Source organism: Thunnus albacares, chromosome 19, assembly GCF_914725855.1.
Source record: "Thunnus albacares chromosome 19, fThuAlb1.1, whole genome shotgun sequence".
Lineage (NCBI taxonomy): Eukaryota > Metazoa > Chordata > Actinopteri > Scombriformes > Scombridae > Thunnus > Thunnus albacares.
Genome location: NC_058124.1, coordinates 23,024,205 through 23,048,845, shown reverse-complemented (window position 1 = coordinate 23,048,845; position 24,641 = coordinate 23,024,205). Strand labels below are relative to the sequence as shown.

General features: G+C 42.0%; 1 protein-coding gene across 14 annotated transcripts in view; it reads right to left on the bottom strand.

The window, feature by feature from the left end:
* macf1a (microtubule actin crosslinking factor 1a) overlaps positions 1-24,641 on the bottom strand; it is a 243,463-nt gene that overhangs the window by 129,843 nt on the left and 88,979 nt on the right. For 12 of the 14 annotated variants that reach the window (XM_044335220.1, XM_044335221.1, XM_044335226.1 and 9 more), the window contains one exon: positions 2,704-2,765. In XM_044335220.1, coding sequence (XP_044191155.1) covers positions 2,704-2,765 — 62 coding nt within the window. Of the gene's footprint in view, positions 1-2,703; positions 2,766-5,354; positions 5,687-10,793; positions 11,148-24,641 lie in introns of those variants that run through there. The other 2 variants (XM_044335222.1, XM_044335225.1) reach the window with 2 other exon arrangements.

The following is a 24,641-nucleotide window of genomic DNA, read 5'->3' as shown; positions in this document are numbered from 1 at the left end:
CATAATACATAAAAACAAAGACAGACAGATCGCAGGCGGTTAAACATCTTGTTAGCCGACTGAGCTAACAGCTCTTCATCTATGAAGAAAAAAACCTCCTTCTGACTTCTTAATCCGCAGCTACCGGATTTATGCTGGCAGTGTCAACACCCTGCTTGGGTAAAGTGTGTCACTGCATGCCAGCAGGTAACTTGGAGGCCAGTGTTGACATTGGCTTGTGTTTGTACTGTGCACACACACACACACACACACCTGAGCAGCCAAAAACATATAGCAGACATTACACACAGAGAGCAAAAAGGAAACAAGGAGCGATGATGTGACTCAGTAGGAGGCTGTTTATCTTCGTCTACCTCTTTTTTTCTGTCTCTTTATCTGTTTTTCAATGTCAGTTTCTCTTTGTCTCATAAGCTTATTTTCTATTCTGTCTTTCTTTATCTTTCCCCCCCCTTCATTAGCCTCCGTCGCTGTCTGTGTTTGTCTGTAAATCCCTGCTGGTAGGGAGGAGGTTTGTAAAATCAACAGTCCTGGCTAAGAGTCAATAGATGATGTAGAACACGCAGCTATTTCACCCTTCTCTCTATTTAAGTGCATAGTGTTGGGACATGTGATTCTCTTTTTGAAATATTACTTCTTTAGCAACACGGTTTCATCCGACTGCAGCACATATTTCAACAGTTTTCTTTCCCCCCTCTCTCCTCTATGCGATCCATCTTTTCATGTCATCCTCCTCTCTCGTCCCCTAAAAAAATCACAACTCTAGATGACCTCTGTGTGAGTGTAATGGCTGACAGTGTGTAGCGTGACAGAACAGCAGCTGTTTGTGAAGCGTTATTCCACCTGGACTCTGTCAGATTCACAGTTTACAGTCACTTTCCTCATATTTATTTTCAAACTTTTCAAATCCGACTGTCAATTATGGAGTGATTGATTTTTTTTTTTTTTTTTTTCAATAAAATGTGAGAAAATTACCTGGAACTCAATTTTACGCCTTCAGATTGGTTATTTTGTCTCATCAACAGTCCAAAATACAAAAATATTAAACTTATATAAAACAAAAAAAGGAGCAAATTCTTATATTTGATAAGCTGGAACAAGCAAGTGACTGGTATTGTTCCTTAAACAAAAATATTCATACAAAAATAAAAATAAAAAATAAATAAATTACTTAAACATGTTCCAGCATTACTGTTTTTTTGTTCTTTCTCATAACAATTATTGACATCAATTAATTTGCAAAATAATTTTCTTGATCAATCAAGTAATTAGTTAATTAGTCTATAAAATGTTCAAAAATATTCTACTTGATTGTTTGGTCCAATAATCAAACCAAAACCTAAAAATAATAGAAAACAAGAAAAACCTGCAAATATTCATATTTCACGTTGTATTTTTGCTTCACAAATTACTTAAACCATTTATTGATCATTAAAACAGCTTCCCATTGATATTCTGTCAATCAACTAATCAATTATTCCACTATTCATTACAGCTCTGCTCTTATGTAACAGAAAGCACAAACGATTTCTCCATTACAAATTAATGGGCCTTGCATTTCCAGCACTAAAAAAAAAAAAAAAAAAAAAATCTGTGGTTGTTCTGCTCTCTCTCTCTCTCCATCTCTGACCTACATTTCCATGCTGTGGGTGTCTGGCGGTGCCAGCTGATATAGAGTTACATGCACAGGCGGGGCACTGTGACGGCTGTTGCTTCAGAGTTATGGGGTCAGACAGACGTTTCATTCTCCGGTCATGTGACAGAAATACCCCACGCCACCTCTGTGTGTGTGTGTGTGTGTGTGTGTGTGTGTGTGTGTGTGGGTGGGTGGTACAGAGAATACATACTGTACTTTATGAATGGTATGCGTACGTGTGCGCAGATGTGTCAATGTTCATGATTTCTACAGCTGTCTGTGACCTATAAATGTGACAAACATTTGATAGCTACTAGTTAGAACACAGACAACTGCGTCCGGTGTCTACGCCCTCGACTTCAACTGTTTGCTCGGTATGTCGGACTCATATTTTGATATATTTGAGGACTGACTGGTATTATTATGCGTTGATTCTACGCTGTGAATGATCTTATTTAGCTGTATGTTCTTAAAGAGCTGGCTGGCGATGTTTATTCATTCAGATTTGACTCATTCAAATGTTCCTGTCAATCAATAATTTAAATATCTGCATCCAAGTAAACATTTCTAAATTCAAAATCACAAAGAAATATTCATTCGAGGCTCACCACTCCCTTCCCCCCTAGCTAAACGCGGAGGAAGTGTCGCCAGAAACGGTTTAACAAGCTGTAACTTTAGAGCCGTTACTAACGGTGATAAAGCAAAGTGGCAGAGAGATCCAGACAGACGCTCGACAGTCTGCCGCTCAGACACTGACACATTAACACAGGACTGATGAGACTACGCCGTCTCAGCTACCGTAATTATTCCACGGGGCTATCCTTCTGCTGAAATTGATCGATACAATAGATTGGAATACCTGAGGCAGATGAAGAAGATGGAGACACGTAGAAACTGCTCAGTTGATTGTCTTGTTAAATAGCAGCAGTAGAAACGGGGCCAGACAATGAAAAGTGTTATTCTGCTCCCGCTAAATCTAAGTCACACAGTCCGATTCCTTTCTACACAGAGATTCTCCAGCTTAAAGACGTTTTGATGTTTGCAAACAAGCTGAACCCGGTGACAGTTACCTTGATGAGATGTTTGTTGACCCATTTCGTGAAGGTTTTCTTCTGCACCCTGTCCCGCTCATCTGAAATAAAATAAAACAGACAGAGAAAGGAAGACAGATGTTTTAATTACATCATCTAAATCCAGCGTGGTTACAGCAGACAGTGTGATTATTCCACTGTTTTATGTAGAAAGCCAAGAAACACACACATATATACAAATCCAGACAGATAGAGATAGAGAGAGAGAGAACATCTTCTGTTAAACTAATATATTACAGATGGATTTATGCGTTTGTGCTGATTTATGGACTATAATTTGGAACGGTTTCCCATGTGAGGTTACTGTTCTCACACACACACACACACACACACACACACACACACACACACACACACACACACACACACACACACTCGCTTCCTTAGTGGCTTAGAGGAATCTTATTGGATCACTCCCTCTAATCCTTTTTGTTAACACACACACTTTCATTTTTGTAAACTCAACAAACACACAAGCAAGTGCAACTGACCACCACTCACACACATTTATGTCTTCTTTACATTAACATTAAGCTCTGTTAGTGTTTCTTATCGTACTCAGCGGTGATGTAAAGCAGTATGAGAGCTGAGGTTCTTTGAGTTCATGGACAACAACTCAAGCTCCTTTTGATAAGAACCTCTATATCTATAAACATGACCTCTTCCTTAGTCTTCAACAAGCTGTCGTCTTCGCTATCAGCTCTACTTGGGTGACAACATCTTGAGCAAACTTGAGATTGTATCAATGAAACTCAAAGTTTTCTTTCACGCTTGTTAACTTGACTGAAAAGGGCCTTCTCCTTATTTGTTATTATTTTCTGTCGACTGTTAAAAGAAGAGAAGAAGAAGAGTTTCTGTCTGTTTCCCTCACTGAGGTGTGATGTGCAGCCAGGCAGAGCTCCAGCCTCCGTCCTCCACAGGCCAGAGGAGTGAGGCATCCAGGCCAGGAATAGAGCCTGATGCTCAGCCACGACTGTGTTATCTTCCCTCCACTTCACTACCACCACCACCACCACCAGCACCACCTCCACACCTTCCTCCACACTAACGGAGCCTCTCTTCCTCTTCAGCTTCTCTCTCTTTCTCTCAGTTTCATATCGGTCTGTCTGAGAGAAAAACACAGACCCCTCTCTCCTTTTTCCCTTCCTGCTATTATCTTGAATATCTGACTTCCTGCTGGACGGATCGAACACCATAAACTTCATATTTACAGTAGAATCAGTTTGCAGAAATACAAAATATAGATGATGTTTAGATGAAACAATGTCGATTTCCTTTTTATTCATCACTGCTGTGTCTCCTTCCTCTATTATGTCTTTAATTTAATATATTTCTACCTGTAAAACCTTTTGTCAATATTTAATTATTTCATATCACGGCTGTAATTGGAAAAAAACATGCAAGCATGTACGATAAAACAGTATTAAGACAGTTTTGTCCCTTGTATAGAGACTAGCACATAAAGTGGCAGCTGAAACACAGAGCTGGATTTTCCCTCCAGTCGGTCAAACTGATTCAGATGCAGCCAATCAGAAAACACACACACACACACACACACACACACACACACACACGCAGAGCCCCACTGCAGGTACTTCCCTACCCGCCAGTTGTTTATCGGTCGCTATAGAAGGGGCCATGTGGAGAGATATTCTGTATCACTTCCTCCTTTCTCACTTTAAAGATCTTCTTATCTCTAAGTCTGTTTTCTCACACCCGCACCTAAAAAACATTGACACACCCACTCGCAGATTTCCACAGAGACCTATAAACAGCCCTGACACCTTCTAGATCCAAAAGTAGAAAGGATTTCTAAAAGGAGGAGGAAATTCGATTTGGGATTAAGTAGGTCAAATATCCCTGCTGGATAAAACTCAAGGTCAATCTCCACCGGCCTTTAACACACATACATACATACACACACATACATAGGGTGACACATTGAAGATATACATGGAGGGCGAGCCCAAAGGCAAAGAACGCATATTTCAACATGCTCTTGCTAAATAGTTTCACCAATGGAACACGCCTTGTTTCCCCAAAACCTGCCTGAGTAGCTGAGCTAGTTGGCCCAGAGGAAACACTCAGGCTTTTACAAGTTATGAGGTCCCACACACACACACATACATCTATTTGTCAACCACACTCATCGCTGAGCTTGTGAAGACTTATCAGCTTCATGTAAGCGTAGTAATTACGCCTATAAATCCTTGTGAGTGATCTTAATCGTTATTATTATTATTATTATTACAAAACCAAAAACTGGAGACATAAGAAGAGTTTGTGAGTGACAGCCACGGAGAGGCGTTCGTTCCTTTTACAGAGGAGGGTATTGTTCAGACGTACACACCCCCCCCCCGCCCCCCAACCTCCACTCCATACTGTCCAAACACAGCATAACACACATTACAACATGCACACACACATCTGCCCTTTGCCCCTGAAACCGGTAGTGATTAATAGAGACCACATTAAGCATAACTGTCACCGCTATGCGCTCAAATAGGAAGTGTTCAAACACACACGTGCTGCACGCTGGCCGCATGTAAACAAACAACACTGTATGGCTACTCTGTGGCTTTGTAGACACATGTCAGTACAAATACACACATCTGGAGACAGACACTGACCTGCACAGCACATGAGCGAGTACAGGTGAGCGTTGAGATGACATTCATTCCTGTAGTCAGGCCACATGCTGAGGAGTCCACCGCTCTAATGTTTTCCTTCCTCCTCAGATCAGAGCTTCATTTGATGCTCTAACGGCACATAATCCGAGGCAAAAGTCAGATAATTATAGCAGTAAGACGTCTTTGGCAACAACCTGCCTCCACGTCTCTAGAAGCAGAAAGCAGCAGGCTGAGAGTGAGCCACCAGAAAGAGCACCCGGCAGGCGCTACCAGTATGAGGAATCTCTACTCTTCTCTTTCTTTTGGTTTATTAAATGTGTGTTTCACCCGTTCCCTCTCTCCCTTCTCTCCTCGATTTTTGCGGTCACTGCCATGTCAGCCTGTCTCTTAGCCGGCCTCCTCCTCCCCTCTGTCCCTCGCACCCAGTAGCAGTTGGTCTGACACGTGTGTGTCAAAGTCAGCGGCGGCTCCTCCTCCTCACTCCGAAAAAGGGACGGCACTGCCTCTCCTCCACCCTCCCCCCCCCCCTGCCTGTTTACTCCCTCACCTCAGTTCCACTTCCTCACCAGTCAGTGGCACTCTCTCTTTCTCTCTCTCTCTTTCTCTCTCCCTCACACTTGTTCTCTTGCTCGCTCGCTCTCCCTCTCTGTTTCCAGGCCGCGACAGACGGTCTGTCCTGCAGCTGACAGAGGCTCTGCAGAGCTACAGGGGTGCTTGTCCTCTTCATCTTTTCTCTGTTTTCTTTCCACAAAGCCTCTCTCGCTGCATAGGTAAGCAAATCTCTTTGCTGACGTGTAGGATCCAGTGAGATAATTTTCTTTTTTTAGTTGCTCTAGTTTACTTCGTGCAACGGACAGTTAATGTTTACGTGTTGTGCAAAAAATACCAAAGCAGATTACACGTATCCTGCAGAGAGTTAATTAAGATCCAGTTCCAGGGAGAAAATCTTTTTAAGTCCCAGCAATATCCATTTTTGGATGATGTAATCCAGTCTTGTATTCAAAAATGTTCAAGTGTGGTTTGTTTTGCCACACTCTGCAACACACACACACACACTATTTTTCTCCTTCAAGCTGACAAAAGCCAGATGCAGCAGCTTGGTGATATCTCCATCTCCAGTTTCCTTGCTTTATCCTTCTCTCTGTGTTTCTTTTCCTAAAGAGGCAAAGACAAACTTACAAGCTTTGCTTTGTAAAAAAGAGGCGACAGCCCTGAGGCTTCCCTGCCCCCAGCGTAGTCAGCTCTGTAGCCACCTGAAGACACAGAGACTGTGACTCCGCTGATGGACTTTACCCTCATCGACAGAAGCCTGCTGCACTTGTGAGGTTGTCTAATTTAATACTGAAAAGCTACCAAACCCAAGCAGAGTCATTTATGTCATTAGTGCATGAATCTGTGTGTGAGACCATGGGGGCGTACATAATGAGCAAAAACTGTGGTCATATTTCTGGCCTTGGTCCAGACTTATGCTTTGCAGGCAGACACAATAATCAGGCTGCAGTGAATAAGAGGCCTGTAGCAGCCTTTAACTCACACGGCCTGCTGCTGAACGTATCATCCAATCACGTCCAGAGATGTCCAGCTCTGCTATATCCGACAGCCTGAACTCATATTTTTACGAGACTTCTGTCTCTGCCTTCTTCCCTCCTTACTCTCTCAAAATAGCTCTGCTGTACCAGACAGCACCAACGCACTTCTGAATAATTTCTGTCCTGTCATTTTTAAAAAAAAAAAAAAAAAAAAAAAAAAAACAGAGCCAAGAATCAGCAGCGTGGAAGCAATGAGTCTGCACTGGCTGAAATCTCAGCTACGGCTCCTTAGCCAAAGAAGAGTCCCCAGGAGGTCATGTGACCTGGCAATGAGTCAGGAAGTGAGAGGTGACATCGACTGATATGACATAACATCTTCTGACTCTTCCAGCAGGTGAGCTGTAGTGTGTACGGTCACATATAGCACAAATACACACACACACACACACACACCTGAGCAGATGAGACAGTGACTCACACACACACGATCTCACAGTCACAACAAGCTCAGACACAATAACACGAGCTCCTCCTCCTCTTATCCCCCCGTTTCCTCCGCGAACGACGTCACTCCGTCTCCATCCATCCTTCTTTTAGGTCCTCTTCTTCTTCTTCGCTCCCTCCGGCCTTCAGATCTCTCCTCTCCTCCGTGCCTCAACAGAGAATCACTCCTCTCGTTCCATCTCTAAGGGACCATCCACACTAAAAATATCAGAAAGAGCTTACGCCTCTAATACCACGCAGCGTGCTTATCCTTCGCTCCCTCCTTCTCTCTCGTTATCACCTCTAATCTCCCTCGCTCTCCCTCTGGCCCCGTCTTCCGGTGCTCTGGCTTTCTCCTCTTGTGATTCAATTAAAATTAAATGTGGGAGGGATGTTTCCACATGTCCTCTTTTTTTCCCCCCTCTTCTTCCTCTGGTAGCACATCATGTCATCTATCCCCCCCTCTTTCACTTTCCATTTCTTTTTCAGCTCCTCTTTCAGCCAGGCTGGTTCCCAGGGTTCATTTATCCTCCTCTCTGGTGACACTCAGAGGCTGGCAGCAGCCACATTCTTCCTTTTCTTCTGCTTCTTATCCATTTTTTTTTTTTTCTCCCCCTCAGCTACCAGCGTCGCATGCTAAATGTTTGTAAAGCGGGACAAGCTCCCTCCAGATCTGAAAATCAGCTGACTGGAGGAGACAAAGTTTTTGTAGGACCATTAAACAGCTGCCCAGTTAGCCACAAGCCCTTGTCATCAGATTAGCATCAGATTCAATCTGCCCTCCTGTGGCCACAGAGGAGAGACACTCTATGGCTGACATGAAGCCAGTAGTAACACATTAGAGAAACTCCTGATGATATACTGTATTATATAACATATATACATGTATTAGATCATCAGTGTCAAAGTTTATCAGTGTAAAACTAACCAGGATTGACATAAAACACAAAAACAATCACTCAAAACAGAAAAAAACCACAACAAAACAGGCAAATTCCATTGCCGACCACACAGCAAATCAAAAGTCCATGTTGATATGAAGGTAATTCAGGGTCAGGTGAGGTTTTATTAGTGACCCACATCTAAATAAAGACCTAATATGTCCTGTCCAGAGGTCACAGCATCAAACTAGACCTCGACTTGCTTTCATTTCAGAGCTTTTGTTGGGTTTTTTTTGTTCTCTGTAATTGTATTTTTGGACAGGATGTATTGTACTCTGAGGTCAGAGTGCGGTTGAGTTCAAGAGAAGTGATTTCACAGGTGTAAAACCACCGTGACTTACATGTTATGTCAACTGAAACCACATCATGTACACCCACACAACACACAGCCCACCACGCCTGGCCTACCGCTGTGCAGGCACAAATAAGGTCAGGACCACAGCGTCACGCAACACCACCACACAAACACGCGCACACACACGCACACACACACACACACACACACCACATGCACACACTGCAGCTGCATTACGCATCAGTAGCTCATCAACATTCACAGAACTCAGAGATACGATCAAACAAGCAAGTAAACATGAAACTCAAGATTAACTTTTGAGTAAACTCTTGTCTCTAAATCACTCACATGGACGCGTCCCTACAACCGTACACTCATTACGAGAAACACACCCACACTTTTTTTAAACGTTTTTTATAGGGAGTTTTCTTTTTTTCCCCTAATGATGGTCTAATGACGGAGGATGTTGCATTGCAGTACAGATCATAAAGCCACCTGAGGCAAACTTGTGATTGATTTGTGATAATGGGCTACACAAATAAAACATACTTGACTTCAATCAGCTATATGAAGTTATATTTTTATCTACTCATAATTCAAACATTGAAGAGGTTCAACATGAACTACTGTGAGAATAACACAACCACAAACTGTCCAGTATCCTGATCCATAAGTGAAAGGTAGCGGACACTCAACTGACCATATCCATCCAGATGTGTGCATCCGGATGAAGTGAACAACATGTAAGGCTGCTGTTTTATTGATAAAAGCTTAAAATATATTAATACGTTTGCCAAAATTATTCTTAACGCTACTTTAAATAAAGCAAGGTCACAATATGGAAGTCTTATATTTGACCACCTTTCTAGCCTCAAGGGGTGAGTGTTACAGTACATACTTTATTATCAGAGACCGATGCTACATTTCTGGTATTTTCTTAAGTTATTGATTTTTTCTGTTTCTCTTTATTCTCTTCTCTGCTACCTTGAATCTTCTCCTCTCTTATTAACTTCATCGCTGTCTTTCACCGCCTCCCTCGTCTCTCTTCACAACATCCACCTCCCATCGCTGCCCTCTCAGTACCGATCGACCTCATTGATCCGCACTCTTACGTCATGTCAGATATTTCTCCTCTAGTGAATCCAAACCGATCAGATAAAATTAGACACGTGTCCTTACAATTAAAAGCCCCATCTAACTCTGACGACAACAGCAGCTACTGAGCAGAGGTATAAAGCTCAGTATAATCATCATGTCAGAATGGTTTAGATACCGCGGAGTGTAAACAGGCATTTCAGCCAGTTACATAATGAATATTTGTATCAGGCTCTGAAGGAGAATTAGCGCTGAAGCTAAACTGCAAAAGCCAACGGGACTTTGTTTAATGCTGGAAAAACTTGGGGTTACGTCAGTGTTTACCATTAACTACGTATAATTAGACACATGACTGGACTGAGCAGCTTACTGGCAGCTCAGTCGACTCGTTGTTTGGTATAGTGCATGTACATGCAAGCAGTCAGACACACACATATACTGTACTGGACAAAGGTATCTCCAGCTTCAATTACATGGATGTAATTGCATCATACAGTAGTCTTTGAAATATAACTGCCTGTTTCCACGAGGAGCCAAATATGGAAGATTGTGCTCCACTGACTCATAAGAGAAGAAACAGATGAGATACAATCATGCAGTCCTGCAACACAACGTGTCTGATGTAAAGGCATAAAAAAGGCCGTGTCACTGTAACAGGAGACGAAACAGGAGAAACCTATCTGCTCTTTACAGCACGGCACGGCCGCTTTTACATTCCACTCAAGCTAAAATAGAAAACCAACAGTGACAAGCTGCAGCAAGCTAGCAGGGATTTAGCATCATGCTAACTAAAACATTTTGAAACGCGTGGATGGAGGTCGTTTAAATGAAGAAGCTGACACGCTGTAATTTTTGTAATGGATGACCTCACTTGTCTGTCAAAGCAGAAGGGGGTGGAGCTTAAACAGGAAGCGCACACATGGAGGTAATGTCCAATCTTCCGCTTCTCTCTATCACAGAGCAGATCAATCAAAACCGGAGCGGGTCACACAGAAGATACGAGCGATAACAGAAAAGGACACAAAAGAGAAAGAATATTCAGTCTAGCCTTCCCTCTCAGCAGCAGCTGGGCAGAAACATTCATTTACAGTTTTACCTTGTTCAAAAGTAGCTGTCCTTCGACGGCGTCGGCGGTAAAACCACAATCCAGCTGCTGTCAAGAAATGAACAGTCACCACCAGGATGGGCGTTATGACTGCCGGGTCTGTTAGAAAGTCCATCTCGTCTCACTAACTGAGCACCGAATGACAAGAAATGTTGCTTTTGCTTTCCAAACTAACATTAAATAAGCACAAAAAAATAAAAAGTTACTGCAGCTCCACCGACTGAAGGCTTCCAGGTGAAGTCACAAAGCAAACAGCATCCATGAAGGAGAGTTTTTACAGCACGTTTTTAAATCTCGGTCGACAGAATGGTGAAGATCCTCTTTCTCTTTTCACTTCTTCTCTTCTGACACCAGACAAAAGCATCTGTCCCTCCGTTTCTCCAGAATCTCTCTACTTTCAACGCATAACCGCTGAGACTAATAACTTCTGAGTCCTTCTCTCCATTCAGATGCCCTCCCTCTTTCCCCCCTCCATCTCTCTCTCTCTCTCTCTCTCTCCCCCCCTCTCTCTCTCTCTCTCTCTCTCACACTCTCTCACAACCTCGCTCGCTCTCTGACACTCTAACAGTGAATTCCATTCCCCTGAAACAAGCCGCCAGACTGTAGCCGTTGCTCAGTGCACCGTTAGAAAACCGGTAAATAAAAGAAATAAGGCTAAACAGACGGAAATGTGTGTGTGTGTGTGTGTGTGTGTGTGTGTGTGTAGTTGCCTCACACACTCTGTGAAGGAAACCACATGGGAGATAACCACACGTTTCCTGTGCATTCATATTCCTATTTCATCACGTTAAAGTCACTTTGAGAATCTGCATGTGAGCATATTACACTAACTTATTTATATACAGTTGCATGCACACTTGTTGCACTTGTATGTGTTTAAATTGTGTGTGCACATGTTGGCAGCAGTTTTTTTGCATTGTGTGTGTGTGTGTGTGTGTGCGTGTGTTTGTGTGTTTACTTCGGTTGCTATGAGTGAGCAATGCATCCTGGCTGTGATATTTATTAATAGCTATCTCTGAATGATGTCAACCGACGGTGTGTTCAAACGCTTTAGGCAGAGAGAGGGATGGGGGGGGGGGGGGGGGGGGGGGCATACGATCAAGGTGATAATGTGTGTGTGTGTGTTCATGTTAAGAGACACAGACATGGCAGCATGACTCAGCATGATTCAGGCTGCAGACTGGAAGGCAGGGGGTCTTAAGAGTTACTCTCACCTCGCAGAGAATCGTGTGTGTGTGTGTCTTTATCAAGCCCGCTCTGAAAAGCCACTGACATTTTAGTCCTAGCAACGTCCAGACAAAACAATACACAACCCCGGTCGATCTGACTACATTTCATTACTGTCAGGGGGAAACCGCACCTCCGAACTTCCGTAAGTGTTTTACTACCAGTGCGACATGCTGCAGGGTTTAGACACATTTTCAGCTGCAGCATAATCATTTATTTGAGATTTTGAAGATGCACGAGCAACGAAAATGTGTGGAGAATATAATCATGTAACTCTGGTGGATATAAGTGGATATAAGGAGAATGCAGTAATGGGTTTCTTTCCTAATTACCATTATTACTAGATAACACAAGGTAATGGAGATGTGATAGAAAAGCCAACTGTTCATGGAGACTACATTACCCAAACTCCTCTCTGTCCTAAAATCACTCTGAAATGTGAGTGTACATTGATTAAAAAACAGGAGAAAGACGATAAGAAAGCATGCAACAAAATCATAAAAAGAATTTTAAAAAAAAAGTGAGGCTGACAGACGGTGATTGAGTGAGGAAGAGGGAGCGAAGTGAGACTTTAGAGGAAAACTTTCTCTTGTGGTAAAGAGTGTGATGTCGCCACAGTGGGGCAGAAGAGACCAACATGTGTGTGCAGGGCTGCTCGACATGCAGTCAAACCACTGACAGCACTCACGACGAGAGTCACAATCAGCACCTTGAAACCACCGCCGAGAAATACTGACTCTGACTACTTCCTGTGACAACACTTCTATGATTTGACATTTGAGGAACAAATTTCTACCATTTTCAGACGTTTTTTTTTTTTTTTTTTTAGACCAAACTGAGAAAATAATCAACATAATGACAGTAATGGTTAGTTGTAGAGCTAGAAATATTTTCAGTGTGTTTCACATCATTATCAAGTGTTTCATCAGCCCTGTAAAACACAAAACTGCCCCCGCTTGAGCTCACATTTTTACATTTCAAAGTCAAAAACACATAAATATTCACAACGTAAAAGACGACGTCATCCGAACATTTCTCTCCTCTCATATCCACAGACTCGCACATCGTATGTAGACATGTGCGCACACACTGCTCGCTGCTGTGTATGTATCCTCCTCTATGCATGTGTGTGTATATGTCAGCTTTCAGGGTCAAGAGGTCAGGGGTCCAATCTCATGTCCCCTCCATCCCCCCCCCCCTCCGCCTTTTTGCAGAAAATGCTGCGTCTGGGAACTTCATCCACACACACACAAACACGACGACGGGGGTGTAACAAAGCCAGAGTATGATGTCAGAATACAGTATAAGCTCAGGACAAGAGGGAGGAAAGAGAAGAAGAAAGATGAAGGGGATAAGAGCAAAAAAAAAAAAAAAAAAAAGATTGAAGAGTGTGGGAAGCGACGAGGGAGAGGAGGAGAAGGAGAGAGACTACGGTGTTATTGTAAGGCTTGGTGTTCTGTTGGCTGTTTGTGTTGGAGGGTGAATGATCCTTTTCATTCAGATATCACAGAGAGAAATCTCACACTCACACTGAAAGAGAGAGGATGACAAAAACACACACACGCACAAAAAACACACACACACACACAGGCTTTTGTGACTGATGTGTACAGTCTCACTACTGTCTCTGCTTTCTCCATATTAGCATAATATAATCCATCTGCTGCTTTTACCCAGCAAAAAAAAAAAAAATAGTGCCATTAAAAGGTCTGAGGAGGAAATTATTTACTAGTCTATAAGATGCTTCCTCTCTTGCAGGTATCTCTCTCTCTCTTGCATGTCGCTGCTGCTGTCTCTCCCTCCCCCCAGTGCGACTAAATTTTCCCAGTCAGCATCCTTTACATAGATAACACGGACACGAGCAAGGTCACCCTGACGACACAAACACTGTACAAGCACACAAACAACCACAGAAATATACTTTTAGGCACAGATATTTCTCCCGCGCGCCGTCCCGTGATAATACTGTAACATATTAAAAGGTCTTTCTTTGCATACAGAGAGATGTGAGCATGGACTCTATCTGCATATGGAAATACTCTGGAGGACGCTCACACAAAAGAACAATGTTCACACAGTAGCTGCAGCCGATGATCATAAAAAAACGAGACATATTATCTTCTAAATAATCTCAATTTAATGTATCTAGCACCTGAAGGGAAACATGAGGTGAGGAGTCAACATAATGCTAATAGTGGCAGGGACCCTTTTATTTATATTATTAATCTTTGTGTCCTAAATGCAACATTTAAAAGCCTTTTAACAGCCCAAAAATATTAAAAACTGTCACATACTGAAAGCTAGTATTGTAAATCAGAACTTTTTAGCAAATAATTATGGGTAAAAGTTCTTATCTGGCTGCTTTGTGTTGAGATAAAATTAACACGCTGATGGATTTGAGACGTCTGACTTATTTTCGTTAAACCGAAAACAGAGTTTTTTGTTGAAAAGTAAGATTATTTTCATCGCCGAACAAGAGTAAGTAACACAGTATCCCAGCTGTGCGAGGTCCATGCCAACAGCAGGAGGAAACAGGAAAAAATATGTTGGTGGAGGACAGGAGGGGAGGATGAGGAAAAAGACAGTCATGTCACGGTGATGGATCCTCTAGCCTTGGACTTTGATGTCCGTGTAGCTTCGACAAAAAAATCAGAACTTTCCATCACCTCCTCCTCTCGCGCCCTTCGGTTCCTCCCATCTGCAGAACTGAACTCCGTCGCCTCTGCATTTAATCATTCGGTCTATAAAATATATGTGTGAAAATAGTGAAAATATAAATATTCCAGAGTCTAGGGTGAGGTTGCTTGGTTTGTCCGATTAACAATACAAAGTAAAAGCAGCACATTTTAACATTTGAGGGTCTGAAACCAGTAAATAACTGGCATTTTTACTTGTTAAATGATTGGGGGCAATTAATTTCCTGTCAATCAAACAACTAATTACTGTTTCAGCACTGTATGCAACATAAAAACCGACAGTTATAGTGCTGTGCTGACAATAAGATCTTTTTTTATGACAAGTAATGTTGTAAAATGTCCTTTTCTAACAACCTAATGCCACAATCATCACTGTTTACTGCTATGAAAAGATATTAAACCATATAAATGTGCTGGTGAGATAAAGCCTTGCTGTAAAGCTGTAACCCAGTGTTTTTATATGTGAATAAAAAAGCTATTCTGAGACTCCGGTCACCACACAGCTGCATGTGGTGTGACTGGAAGACATCATCGATGCCTGCCAGCCTCCCACACTGTTCCCCGGCAGCTGCGTGACCTCTGACCCCTCCGTTGGTGTAACACAGCAGAAACACTTCCTGTCTGGAAACTGAGCCGTCCAAAAGAGGCCTGACCTGGTATTCTAGGGCAGTGTCAGACATGATAGCGCGCGCATGCAGGGAACAAGGTGGACATAGGTGGACATTAAATACATCCATCAGCAGCAGCAGCAGCAGCTCAGTGAGGCACCTGTTGTTTAGATGCTGAACTGCACGCTGTGAAATGCTTTCTGGGATCCTGAAACGGCGAGAGTGATGCAGTACGATGATAAATAACTGGTGTAAAGTCAGCGAGGAAAGTTGAAAGCCACTTTGAAATGCATCCAAACTTTGAGGCCACCTCAGAGACAAACAGCAGTCCTGCAGTATCAAACTCTGCAGTTAGGGGGCAGACTGGCTCCAGTTACAGAGCTCCTGTTGCAGCTTTCTTCTTCTAAACATCAAACTCAAAACTCACAAAGAAAGTTGTGTCTCACACTTTGATCCTCAGTACAGTTATATTTACATGGTCTCTTATGTGTGACATCCAAACCTTTGCATCTATTTACTGATGTTATGATTAACCAGACCTACGGGAGGAGGAAGATGGAATAAAAAACATGCTCAGCGAAACATTTACACACAGGACAAATGGATTTGGCATCACTGGGTCAAAGAGACACGAGTGATCATCCTCAGACTGTTTTTCAGGCACGGCTGATCACGCTGCGAGGAGCTGGACATCGTAATCAATGATGCTGATCGAGACTTTACTGACTGTCCAGATAAAAGGCTTTTAACCTGTGTTACAGGGTTATAGAGAGACCTGACTATGACATTTAACCACAAAGCGATTCATTTTGAGAGGTTGTAAAGTTCTTTTTTATTACAGTGATTCATTTTGGTTAAAATGATGTCAATCCCCCGCATCTACTATAGAGAACAGACAGCCAGCAGTAAGTCACTTTTTTTTTTTTATCCACTTGTGCAGGGAACACTGTGTCCACTCTGTTACCTACTGTGGTCTCTTAGTGTGGGATGAACACATCAAAAGCTCCCAGCAGCGCTGAAAGTTAAGTAAGTTATGTTTTGACAGGAGAACTAAGCGGATCGCTACGGCCGTTCCAAACAGCAGACAGGAAAAGAGCCAGGAGTCATCTGACAGATAGAGAGAGGGAGAGAGAGAGAGAGAGACAGTCAGACAGACAGAGAGAGAGATACCCCGAGATGCCATTAAGAGATTAAGAGGACAGGAGAGGAGGATGAAACAGGAGAGGATAGAGGACGAGTGTGGCCCCCCCAGATAAACTGACGAGGGTGGATTAACAGGAGTTGACTCGAGGACACACACACACACACACACACAAAACACAAAACAGGGGTGGCAGAGAGTTGGCAGAGGGAGATGATGATGAGACAAGTGGTGAAAAGGTGGGAAGTTGATCCGTCCGGAGCTGAAGTTCTCAAGACGCTGCTTCAACTTGTAGCTCAGAGAGATGACATTTATTTAGCAAAAGCTTCCTCCTTCTATCAGCAGTAAACAACAGCTCAGAGTTCATTAAACAGAAAGTAAAAACCAGTCACATTTACGATCCTTCTCACCCAGCAAACAGTGATCTAATAACATTTCCCCAAAGCGGTTTTCTATGTGTTTCAGGAAATGACAGGGGGGGGGGGGGGGGGGGGGGGGTTTCTGAGTTGAGGAAATGAGGCCATGAGAGAGAAATGAGGAAAAACTCTTCGGGCGAGTACATTTAAACTTTGGGAATCAATCTGGGTCACAGGCCCTGCTGCTACTGAGTCCCAAAATGTCAAGAGAGTAACTCGGTTTCTAGAAGCCTGAATTCCTGCATAGCAGAATTCAATTAGTCGGCAGAGAAAACAGGAAAAGTTTCTAGGCCCACACACCCAAGAATACAGACACACACACAGCAGTGTCAAAGCTCTTGTTTTCAGGAAACAAAGACCTATTAGCCCTGTCCCTTTTCTCTTATCCTGCATCATAAAAGAGGAGAACAAAGACTCCAGCAGTTAACATCTATGCTCTTTTCCCCCCAGGACCACACTGACACCCACCCGAAATAGATTATTTTAACATGTGACACTTAATATCAATTAAATGGTTATAGACAGCAGAATATATAGCTGTAATATTCAATGTTGTCAGATGCAAAAGAAGCTGATTGAACTGCATGTTTATAATAAGAAAAACTTGATTTTCTGTTGTTTTGTTTACAAAAAAGGGCGTAAGCATGAAGAATAAACAAAAAAATTACACCTCCTACCACACAGTTTGTTTTATATTCATAATCAATACAAGAAAGAACATCACAAAAGAAAGACAGAAAGATAATAGCAAACCTTTCATTTGTAATTTCTCCAATAAAATTGATCAAATGTGACTCATATGAGTCTCAGACTAACACGGTGGTTTATTTACATCCTGTTTAAACTTGTGACCGCCCATGTTTTTCGCCTGCTTTGACCTATTTCTTAGTGATGTTATCTTATTCTGAGATCCCTGCGATGTCTTTGATGAGTACAGTATTATCATAACTCATACAGAAAATAGCATGAAGTACAAAACTTACAATTATTGTAATATACAGTAGTTAAAATCACCTTAATAGTTTATGGAAAAAACACAGTCTACTGCATTATATTTGATTTCTGGTCCATTTAACATCCATCCATCCACCCCGACAGCATCCCACAGATGTACTGATGCAGTGATATCACAACTTCATGACATTTCCACCTTTGCTGCTGTAAACATATTCAATAAACAGACAGCGCTATCATTTTAGTGGTAATTATTTACATGGCAGCAAGAGGTCACTTGTGAAGATGTAAATATCTATTATTCTTATCTAAACAGCTGCTGTGGTCGATGATTGGCGGTACATTGTAGAGGTTAACGTGCTGTATGATTGAGTTTGGTTTGGTCCGTACGCAGCATGAACACACTGAGCTCTGCTGGAACGACCTGAGCAAGAAACCGTCGTGACCTCTGTGACCTGACCGTTGCTCCCTCGCTCACATCCATCAGGAGCGGCGTGAAAACAGAGCCGACCTTGAGAGCGTTAACTTCCCGGTCAGAGCCCTCTGCAGGGTAAAGGCCGAGGAGCATGTTTATGTGCATGTGTGTGTTGACATCAGTGCAAATAGGTGATTTAGGTGTATAATACTGATGCACATCTAGACACACTTAAAGTCCTAATCCTAAAATTGCTGCTTAAATTTAGTTATTCATATTTAAAGAAGAACAACAAACATCCACTAAACAACAGAGAAACTGGAGAAAAGGAATAAAGACAAATAAAGGAGGAACAGTATAAGAGCTGTCACGCATGATCGCACAGAGAAGCACCGCATGGATGGATGGTGGGAAAGGAGGGAGGGGACGGACGTAGAGAGAGGGAGGAAGAAAGAGCGATAGATTTATGACCTCGTGAGAAAAGATCCAAACTCTTTTGGTTATAGGGCCTTAGTTAATCGCAGGTTAATGAGCAGGAGAAGGGAAAACACTGGGAGCCATAGAAGAGAGGCGTAGAAACAATGAGAGAATAGAGGATGAATGAGTGAAAAGAAGAAGAATTGTGCTTTCATTGAGATTAATTGGAGACACGATACCGGAAGACACTGAAAGGTGTCGGTTGTTGTGAGGGTGAGGGTGAAGGTTAAACGTGCGTGCGTGGTATTAAGAGGGTGAGATAAGGACAGATAAAAGATCAAAGTCCAAGAGGAAGAAAAGTGTGAGATAAATGAGAGTGATGACAGGTGGAAGGGGGGGAAAAAAAGAAAGAAAAAATAATAAAAGCACGTGAGAAAACAGTTTACGTTACGGCGCGGCAGCAGGGAGTGACGACAGAGAAACAGAAAGAAAGAGACGAGCTGAGAGAGAATGAAAATATGAAGAAAGACTTCAGAGAAGTCAACTTCTTACCCAGAATTCCCAGTGTGGCTCTAATGTGAAAAGCACTTGACTTTCTGTTATAAAGTTGGATCACTTCCAAGTCTTACAAACCTTCTTCCTTCTGGCTTTTTTAAAATAGTTTTTGGTTTCTAGCTGGTTAAAAAGAAGAAGAAGAAGTACCAGAATTCTACTAAAAAGTTAATAAAATAGTTCAACATTTTGGGAAATACATGCACGTTTATTTGCTTTCTTGTTAAGAGACACTCGTGTCTGTTCCATAAATATGAAGCTACAATCAGCAGCCAGCTAGCATAGCTCAGCACAAAGACTGGGGACAGGTAGCCTGGCTCTGTTCAAAGGTTACAAAAAAAAAAGGAAAAATGTGCCAACCAGAATCTCCAGAGCTCACATCTTGTTTGTTTAATCTGTTCAGAAGTTAAAGAGGGCATAACATGCATATTTCCGTGTCTATATTTATATTCTGGGGCGCTACTGGAATGTCTTTGCAAGATTTACAGCTCAAAAAACTCCTTATTTATCTTTAGACTGGCCCTTTATGTAACTCCTCAGTTCAGCTTCTGTCTGAAACAGGCCGTTTCAGCTCCTGTCTCTTTAAGGCCGTCCTCCTAGTGTGACATAAACAAACAAAAGTTGCTGGATTTCACTTATTTTTCTCGTTCTTTACTCAAAATGTAAACTTCTCAAATACATCCATACAAGTTCGAGCCCGAATTGGATTCAAAATATGCAATTGGACAACGTGATCCCATGGAACAACCTTAGCAACAGCCTTAGCAACAGAGACTACGGAATAGACGGCCGTTTGTGGGCACGCAAGGTAACTTTTCAAACAGAGCATTCAGAGCAGGCTGAAGCCCTGGATTTTGACTTGCAGGGAGCATTTTTACAGACTGTACGTCACCTCAAGTTTAGGAGCTTTGACTATGTTTAACGTAGACATCCAACATTATAACAGTATATAAATAAGAGAAGAATATCAATCTTCTCATCTAACTCTTGGCAAGAAAGCAAATAAGCTTTTTTCCAAAAATCCTGAACTATTCCTTTGAGAAATATATGAAATTGGATGCATATTGAACCATTTATTTGAAAACAATTTATCTTTTCCAAAAATTGAAGCATATTTGTAGGGCACAATTAAAAAATGTGTGTTTAGTTCAATTCCCAAACTTTTCCTGTCTGCAGTGCTTCTCCGATGGATTGGAACCACCAACCCTGATTGTTTTAGTGCCTTGCTTTACTACACAGCTCCTGAGCGGAGAATGAAAGCGAGATCGTAAAGAGGGCAGGGGAGGAGGTGTGTTTGTGAGAGCCAGGGGAGAAAGAGCGAGACATCTATAGGGTCGTGAGAGAGAGACGAAGATGAAGAAGAAGAAAAACACTTAGACGATGAGGTCAGTGTATGGCAGAAAAGGGAAAAGGGAGAAAGACAAAAAGTGAGGGAATGAAAGGGGCAGGGGCAAAGAATGTGAAGAGTGTACACAAATACAGGGGACCCGAACACATAACCACGGTAACCAGGCCCTTAATTTTAACCCCAGCTGTTCTCGTTGCCATGGACACCTCTCAATTAGGACCCTCCCTCCGCCCCTCCGCACCCCGTCCCATCCTCTGGCCTTTCATTCGGGCACTTGACCCGACCTTCTGAAAAAGCTGTAATTATCAGGCTGTCAGAGGCATCCTCGCTGCCATGACGTCAACATTTACATTCAGTCTGGTAAAGGTCTCAGCGCTGCAGGCCTCTTTTTATTTAGGTTTCTTTTTTTTTTGACACATGATCACTGTAGAGATTCAGGAAATATTTGTCACTTTTAACTCTCACATTTCTAATACATGTTTGTTTGACACGATGCAGGAAAATCTGCTTCTACTGCACTTTAAAGCCATTCTGAATCTGAGAAAGACATAGATACATGTCCAACAATAATAAGTTGTTGTTTTAATCATTTTTTTCCTAGTCCTTCTTGGTCATTTATTCAGTAAAAGCACCAAATATTTGCTGGTTTCAGCTTCTCCAATGCGAGGATTTTCCACATTTCTCTGTTTCATATCTCTTGGTTTTGGACTGTTGGTCAGACAAAAATAATGTGAACATGTCACCTTTTCTGACTAAATATGATATAAAAACAGTTTAATGAAAATAATCATTAGTTGAAGTCTGTGAATGAAAAACAACTCACTTTTTTTTCCTTTTTAATAATTTCCGTTTTTGCTGGATTTTGTCCCAGCAGGTCTGACTATGATTCAGTTTGACATGTTAACGGTTTTGCTGATAAAACTGTCCATTTAGGAGCGCTTGTTAAACGCACCGAATATCCTGGATTATTAATAAAAAGTCACTCTCACTCAGGGAAAGCTTCTGCGTTTGATTCATGGATCAAAAGGCTTTAGTGTCTCTGTGCATTTGTTTATATTTGCACATAAATGCGTGTTGTACGCAGGCAGGTATGTGTTTGCATGTGTGTGAAAGTACATCGTGAGTTAGTAAATGCTTATGCACGTGAGGACTATTGTGTTCATGTGTGTGTGTATTCTCGCTAACAAAAAGGGCAGGAGGAAAGCTGGAGACCACCTAGACTGACCATCAGACAAGAGGAGAGGGGAGGAGACAGATACTCCTCTTTCATTCTCACTAATGACCTTGTGTTACTTTTTCCGCCTCTCTGCAAAGACTTTTTCATCATGTTCACACTCCGTGATCACACACAGCACAGCTCCACACACATGCATATACCGTGCTCTTTTCACAGCGTGGCAGAGCAGGAAATGAACATAACTCACTTAGCTCGGAGGCAGCAGGAATGTGAATTGTGGAAGGTGATCAATGGCAGCATTAATTGCGCCACATTACACAGGTTCATTACGGAGTCAGATGATGTTAAGACTCTGTCTTCTTACAGGGAGGGACAGTAATCCTCTTTTAACAAGCTCATAGGGAGATGAGTTCAAGACTGGTATTTGAGCATTTTGGGGGGAAAAGCGGGGTTTCGGATGTGGCTACGTAACAGACAGCCGCTGGTGGAGAGAGGGATGAGGTAGGAGAGGAGAGAGCCAGAGATCAGGAGGAGATCAAGAAAGATGAGAGCTAAACAAGAAATAAAGTAGATTTCAAAAACATCTTTAAAGCAAAAGGACATTTCCTTTAATAGCTCTGTTCATCGTTGTTCTGTCTATGTTAATGGACAATTAGCGTTCACAGCTTTTATGTGGCTGCTTGAATTCATTTATTTGTTCAAGGAGAGAGAGATGAACTGTTTTTAGAAAGAGGAGAGGAGAAACAGATTTTATTGACGGGCTGAGGGATGTTCTGTGTGTTCATGTTCCTATTGACTGCTGGATTGGCCTTCTGGGCATCAACAACATACAGTATAAGTACGGGACAGAAGAGAAAGCCTTCGATAAAACACAGACAGCGGCTTTTAAAAACTAACAGAGATCGAAGCTCGGCGAGCCAGTGTGGAAAAAGTCTGTGCGGGTCGGTCGAGCCTTTAACACACATCAAACCAGTGAGAATGAAACGGTGAGAAACATGCAGGTGGTGCAGAGAGAAATGAGCTACTGGTTAAGATAAATAAAAAAAGGAAGGAGGGGGGGGTTATATGCAGAGCGCGAGTCCACAATAGGAAAGTACAGATGCACACAGTCGTACCTAATTACCTGTATCAACACAAACACAAGCACAAACACAACCCCACCCTGCACACACTGCCTATGTAAACTCTATTAAGATGATCTGAGCTTCTCCATCACCAAACACAGGATGTCCCATTTCCAGTGTGGATGTCGCCCCTAGTAGCATCACAGCATGTTTCAATCACTTTAAAAGCTCTAATAATAACTCTTGTGACGTTTATATCTTGGAAATAAAGCAGAAGGTGGTAAGAAAAAACAATATTACTAAATTAAAGTCCGTTTTTTTCCTTTTCTGTCTCTCTGCTGCTCACACATAAATATCTCCTCTCCATCTTTTTTTTTTTTAACTTCTCTCAAATCTGACAGTGTGTAAATTATGGACTTGACAGCAGCCGGCTCAGTATCACACTGAGATAACGCTACATTTCCCACGCCGCCCCCCCCCTCTGTCTCCAGGAAGTGGAGCCAGCCGAGTCCTTTAAGGTGGAGCCTGCAGGCTGTGATGGAGTCTGGGGACACGTGGAAGTAAACAGGAAGCAGAAGAACATATGAACATACTTCCATCGCAGTGAGACAGCAGGAGAACACAGCTGAGACCATCACAATATTAGTTAAAAAAAAAAAGATGCTGCAGGATTTATGAGCTTCAGGAGTGTCTGTGAGTCTGTTTGTGGCTAAAAGATACACAACGGGTTTAGGATGTGTATAATCATCTATAAATATTAGTTTTTTATGATGAAGTTTTCCAGGATTAGACAACCTGCTGGTGTCCGTCAGAATAACATAAATCAACCTCTAATTGACTGAAAATGATCATATTGATTCAATAAAAAAGCAACTTTTCTTATATTAAAAACATGATTTCAAACATTATTTTAAGAAACAAAATTATTAGATGTTGATGTTTCCTGATCTGGTTGATGCGTCCGTGCAATGAGCAATTCTTGCTCTGACAACTGAGTTGGCAGATGAGTAATACGTCCCTTCAGGGCCCCACAGAAACCTGGAGACTAAATATATTCAAATATTATAGTTTTATAAGCTATAAACAGGCTACTGTCCCAATGAAAGTTGAAGGACTTAAAGCCAAAGATCCTAAATCTGTCTACTTCTGCGGTTTTCTGAGTAAATCTTGTTGGGAAACGTCCATAAAACGATTGCATGACACGGACAAAGACGACCTCTCATCATTATTTAATTTGATGGTAGTCAAAACATGTTTTGGCCCTCAGACCTTCCATCAGTTGTCTTCCTGGGAGAAACTAAAAATAAACAGCCATCTATCCCGACTCTCGTTTCCTATTCAAGAACTCATAAATCATTAACATGACAAACTGTTTTGACAAGCAGAACTGAGTCTTATCAAGCGCTTCACTGACTGCTGTTTAGAAGAAAAGTTGATTTTCTTCACTATATATTGATTTGTAACAATTACAGCCAAATTATTGAACAGCTAAATGAGGATACACTTTGTAAGAAGAATATTTTTAGAGACTAAAGCTGCAAGGATTAGTCGGTTAATCGTTTTTCAAGCAAACATGTCAAACATTCCCAAGTTTCAGCTCCTCATTTGTGAGGTTTTGCTGCTTTATATCTGCGTTATATGAGAGTAAACTGAATATTTTTGGATTTTGGACTGAAGACGTCACATTTATAGACCGAACGAACTGGATACACATGAACAAAGGTTAGAGATTTAAAGGTGCAATGAAGATAACAGGAAAACACTCAGAAAAGTAAATACAGTGCGTCTTGACAGTTTTACAGCTTCACTTTATCAGATGAATAT